Here is a 4,577-nt window from a genome sequence, read left to right on the forward strand (position 1 = left end):
TGTAAAAGGTAAGATACCACTCCTCTGTACTGTCCTCCAGCTTTTTTGTACAGGTACACACTGTTCCTTGCCAAATGAATACTTTTTGTTGCAAAGCTGACATTTATAGTGGTCCTAGCAACTCCTCGCTGCTCAGAAGTGCTCGCAGATCCCTTTGTGCTGCAAGAATGCTTGGATGCATTCCTCCCCGTTAAACAAAAATAAACTGCCTGGGCTTGACAGGCAAACCATGATGTCCTTGTGGAAGGAATGATTAGTCATTCCCAGAAAAGCTCAGTGAAGAACGTAACTTTGCCCTTCTTTTGTAAGATGAGTTGGCACAGGTTCCTCCCGTTTTCACTGGCACTGGCACAGGCTGTGGTTAACCAAATCAAGCCCTTTGCTGGTATCAGTCCAATCACGACTGCTGAATCATCACATCTAGTAGAGCCTTGGCTCAGACATGCTAAATATTTGCTTTTGCCTCTTCCTATCACAGGATTTTTTGACATGCAGGAGGAAGGAGCAGCCCAAAATAGTTCCAGCAAAGCCACAAACCCACCTGTCCCTGAAAACGCCAGTGTGTTAAATCAGTCACTAGGTAAGAGCACCACATCCTCGCTAAGGTCCCAATGCAGAAAGCACAGCAGAGCCATTTTGGTGACCGGGCTCTGTTATTTCCTAAGCACCCCCACGCTGAACAGCACCACTGCTCCCAGCCCCCTGTACACATGGAAGGGCACCTCCAAACGCGCTTCCCTGTGAAGGGCAGATACTGCTCAAGTTACAAAAAACCCCAATCTTTTAACAGGTAACCACTGAGATAAATAGAAGCTTAAGATGAAAAAGGACAACTGTACTTCTGCTTTAAGGATGGAAATAAAACAGTGTTTTGATTCCTTCCTGCACCTTTAGATTCCTCTCCCTCTGGTATTTGGGGAGTCCTTTTAAAACTTACTCGTGAAGGGTTAATCTTTTCTCTCCTTTTCTGAAGTTAGATTCTTGCAAGAGGTCCAAGAAGAATAGCTTTTGGAAACTCAAAGTGGCATCTGCAATTTCAGTCAAGAGGCCCAAATACCTCCAGAGATTGGTGAGGAACATGTCACACATCAATGGATTTACAGATCAGATTGGGAACAGAAAGGATGCAACAAGCATGGCACTAACTCCAGTGAGGAAGTCAGTGCACAGACCACAGATCTATGCACTACACAGTATTACATCTAGGGAAAAAAAGAAAACTTCGAACTGCAAATAAATAGTACTCCATACCAAGCCCTCAATTTTGTCATGCATTTGTTAGAGCAAAATTATCCTTTAGTACTTGGAATAGCCAGTCACACCTAATACTGAAGTGTGTTGTGTTTTCTTAGTATAAACAGTGGGCTGGAGTGGAAGAAAAAAAGCTCTGAGCACATAAGTAGGGAAGGGCAGAGATACGAGCAAAAGAAAAAAGTTTTCATCGATACAAAGGGGTGACAAGAATATATTCCCACTGAGAAAGACTATTGTACTCCTGGTAAAACATTAAGACACCAGACATTGCAAAGTTACAAATTTATTCATTTTGAAATAAATACAAATACTTCATTAAGAAACTTTTCTTGATAGACTTTACACAATAGCTTTATTCTTTCTGGAAATTGTCTTTTCTTCCCACAAACTGTTACGGATATTCTACACAAGAGCTGAAGTTAGTCAATATAAAGTAACCTAGATGGTGTTCTTCTGAACAAGCAATCCCAAAGTATTAACATTTGCTATTTAACTGCTCGGCATTTGAGTTTTCTTGTTTGTGTGAGGACTGCAATGCAGCAGGTATGCACTGGAGCTTGGGAAATCCTGTCCCACTACCTATGGAAGGATGAACTTAAGAACACCCAACTGTGAAAATCTGACTGGCGGAAAGGTATCAAGCCACTAGCATCAAAGAAAGTAACCCAAGGTATCAGGAGGCTACGTAAAGATGCAGAACCAGCAGATCATTACATTTATGCAGTCATTAAACACTGTATTTCACAGATAGTGTTGCTGCTCCACCACTTTGTGGAATACACTTCTCAGCACCAGTGAGATCTCAGAGTTTCAAATCCAGTAATTAGTGGCAGTTGAACGTACAGTATCTAATTACATGCCATCCCACAGTTATTCATCTCTCCTGACAAAGAACAGCTGGATCTGGCTTCCCTTACAGAATTCTGAATTTATCACAATTGTGCTGGACACAAAAACTTGAGCTGCAAAGATAAGAAGCTGTCTGAAGGAAAAATCAAGCTGTTTCTGCTTTGCTGGCATGTACGGCTACCCTACTTGTTACAACTACACCAACTTTTGCAGTATGGTAAACCTTTTGGCCCAAGATCCCAAAGAGGAAATGCTACCTTGCTTATTAAATTTAAATCCTGTCCTCATTTGGCTATGCAGGTTTTAGGGTCTAGGAGGGGAGAAGGAAAGGAAGACTGGAACTAAGTCTCAAAAAAGTGAAATAAAAAAAGCTTAAAGATTTAGTTCGTCTCAAAGTCACATTAAAATCACCTATTTTAGTAGTGTATTATTGTACATAGGAAAACAGGCTTGAATACTAATGAATTAGAAGGCCTATAAATGCACGATACATTAACTTCTTTATCATTTGAAGTCAAGCTATATACAATGAATTCAACTCCAGCTTCAAGATGAGGCCATAACATATTTGTTTCATTTCCTTCTTCAAAAGCCATCCACAATAGTGATTTTTTCTCCCCCTCTTTGAAATTTGTCTCAAATTGTGCCAGTTTACTTCAAGAGAATAAGAGAGAAAGGGGCCTGTAACAGCTTTGATTTTAAAGGAGGATATTAAGCAAGTCTAGTTTGACTCTGAAGTGTTTATAACCACATCAGCTTTTGGCAAGTATCCTTTAGAATTTGGCATCCATTGAAGGAGGGCACAATAGCAGCAACTGTCTGAGTTACAAGAATAACGATGGAGCAAACGAGATGCTTCTTTTCTTTGGTCCCTGTCAGACCCTGGTGAACAGAGTTCATCCTACAGAATAGCTTGAGATTAATACCAGTTATGTTTTTGTGATACACAGGGGGCATCCATTACTTTTTCACACTGTGACTAGCTTAAACCTCCCACAGCAACCTAACAGGACACTTCCATGGACTTGGGGCTTGATTGTTCAGCGTTGCTTGCTGAGTTCGGCGTCAGCTCGATGCGTGTGTCTGTGTGGGAGCGGTTCCTGGCACCATCCCCAGTGTGGGATCTGCTCCTCGTTCCCTCCCCGGTGTGAGACCGGCTCCTCGTGCCTTCCCCGGTGTGAGACCGGCTCCTCTGTCCTTCCAAAGAGGTTACGCTAGAGCCAGAAGCGGTGCGGGACCTCATCAACCTGGTCATGCTAGCAGAGGGGACTGGAAGAAGAGTCTTTCATTAGTGCCTTGCTTCGTGGGCTTGGAAAGAAGCCCTTGCCTTCCTCTCCAGCCCTAACCACCCTTGAAGAAGCCTTCAGGGTTGAATATACACTTTTTATGGTAGCCTCCTGTGTAGAAGTAGTACCACTGCTCCAGGCATACAGTTAAGGAGCCCAAATTACTAAGGCAAAATCGGTGGCCATGGCTGAGGGATTCAAGACAAGAGCTTTATGGCATGTTGCTGTGGCTGCAACAAGCCAGAGGAAAACTAAGGAGACTCATCAGATCTGCCGTTACTTTCAGATGTTTAACCTTTGCTGGCAGCCCAGGCTGCCATGCATCTACACAATAGCAGTTGTCAGAAGCACATACATGAAGGATGAACAGCTACAAATTAAAGAAGTCTCTGAACTAACAAGGTTTTAAATGTTGTGTGCAGCATATGAATCATCTCCTGTGATGCAACAAGGGGACACCATTACAAATATCCACCTTAAAAATATCAAGATTTGTAGGTATAAGCTGTCTACAAAGCTCTCTACTATTCAGTAACATAATTTGGTCTGAAAACCCTTTGCCCAGACACCGCAGGTGTTTTTTTTCCCCTTGCAAATGTGTATCCGACAGGGAAAAGATCACGCATCTGGGTTCATAAGACTCTGAGTGCTTAGACGCCCAACGAACTTTGGTAGCCAGGTGAACCATTCCATAAAACCGATACTTACTGTATCCCATTCCCTGAACAAAGTATTTGAAAGCTTCTGCAAGCTTGGCAGGCTGCAAAAGAAAGAGAGTATTATTGTATGCAGTGCTCAGCAAGTTAGTTACATTACAATGTTAGAGGTACCATAGATGCCCTATCTGAATAGGGACATCTTAACTATTCTCTGGGTTCTACTGAATGTCTGAAATTTTCACTTACATGAGAAAATTCCACCATTCCCCTCCCTGGTCTGTTCCCCTGCCCCATTATTTTACCAAATGGACACATGCGTTTGAGAATGAGATTTCCGGAGAAGTGACTACAAGTGGTCTAAGCCTGGCCCAAACTTTGCTCGCACAGCTACTGAGGCAGAGGAGCCAAAGTAAAACAACTGGCCACACAAAATACACAAGGCAGTCCATACAGCATCGGTAATTCAGCAATTCCGAATCAGCAGAGAATAAATTCAGCTAGTAAGAGCTGATAGTTATGTTTATAGGGC

At 42.6% G+C, this 4,577-nt stretch overlaps 1 protein-coding gene across 1 annotated transcript in view; it reads right to left on the minus strand.

Moving 5' to 3' along the window:
- Positions 1–1,521: 1,521 nt before the first annotated feature.
- The window catches only part of NDRG1 (N-myc downstream regulated 1), a 26,079-nt gene continuing 23,023 nt past the window's right edge, over positions 1,522–4,577 (minus strand). The window contains exons 14-15 of the mRNA XM_009323366.1: positions 4,098–4,149; positions 1,522–3,372 (exon numbers count right to left, since the gene is read on the minus strand). Coding sequence (XP_009321641.1) covers positions 3,107–3,372; positions 4,098–4,149 — 318 coding nt within the window. The 3' untranslated portion in view covers positions 1,522–3,106. The remainder of the gene's footprint in view (positions 3,373–4,097; positions 4,150–4,577) is intronic.

This window comes from Pygoscelis adeliae, unplaced genomic scaffold (genome assembly GCF_000699105.1).
Source record: "Pygoscelis adeliae isolate BGI_AS28 unplaced genomic scaffold, ASM69910v1 Scaffold103, whole genome shotgun sequence".
Classification (NCBI taxonomy): domain Eukaryota; kingdom Metazoa; phylum Chordata; class Aves; order Sphenisciformes; family Spheniscidae; genus Pygoscelis; species Pygoscelis adeliae.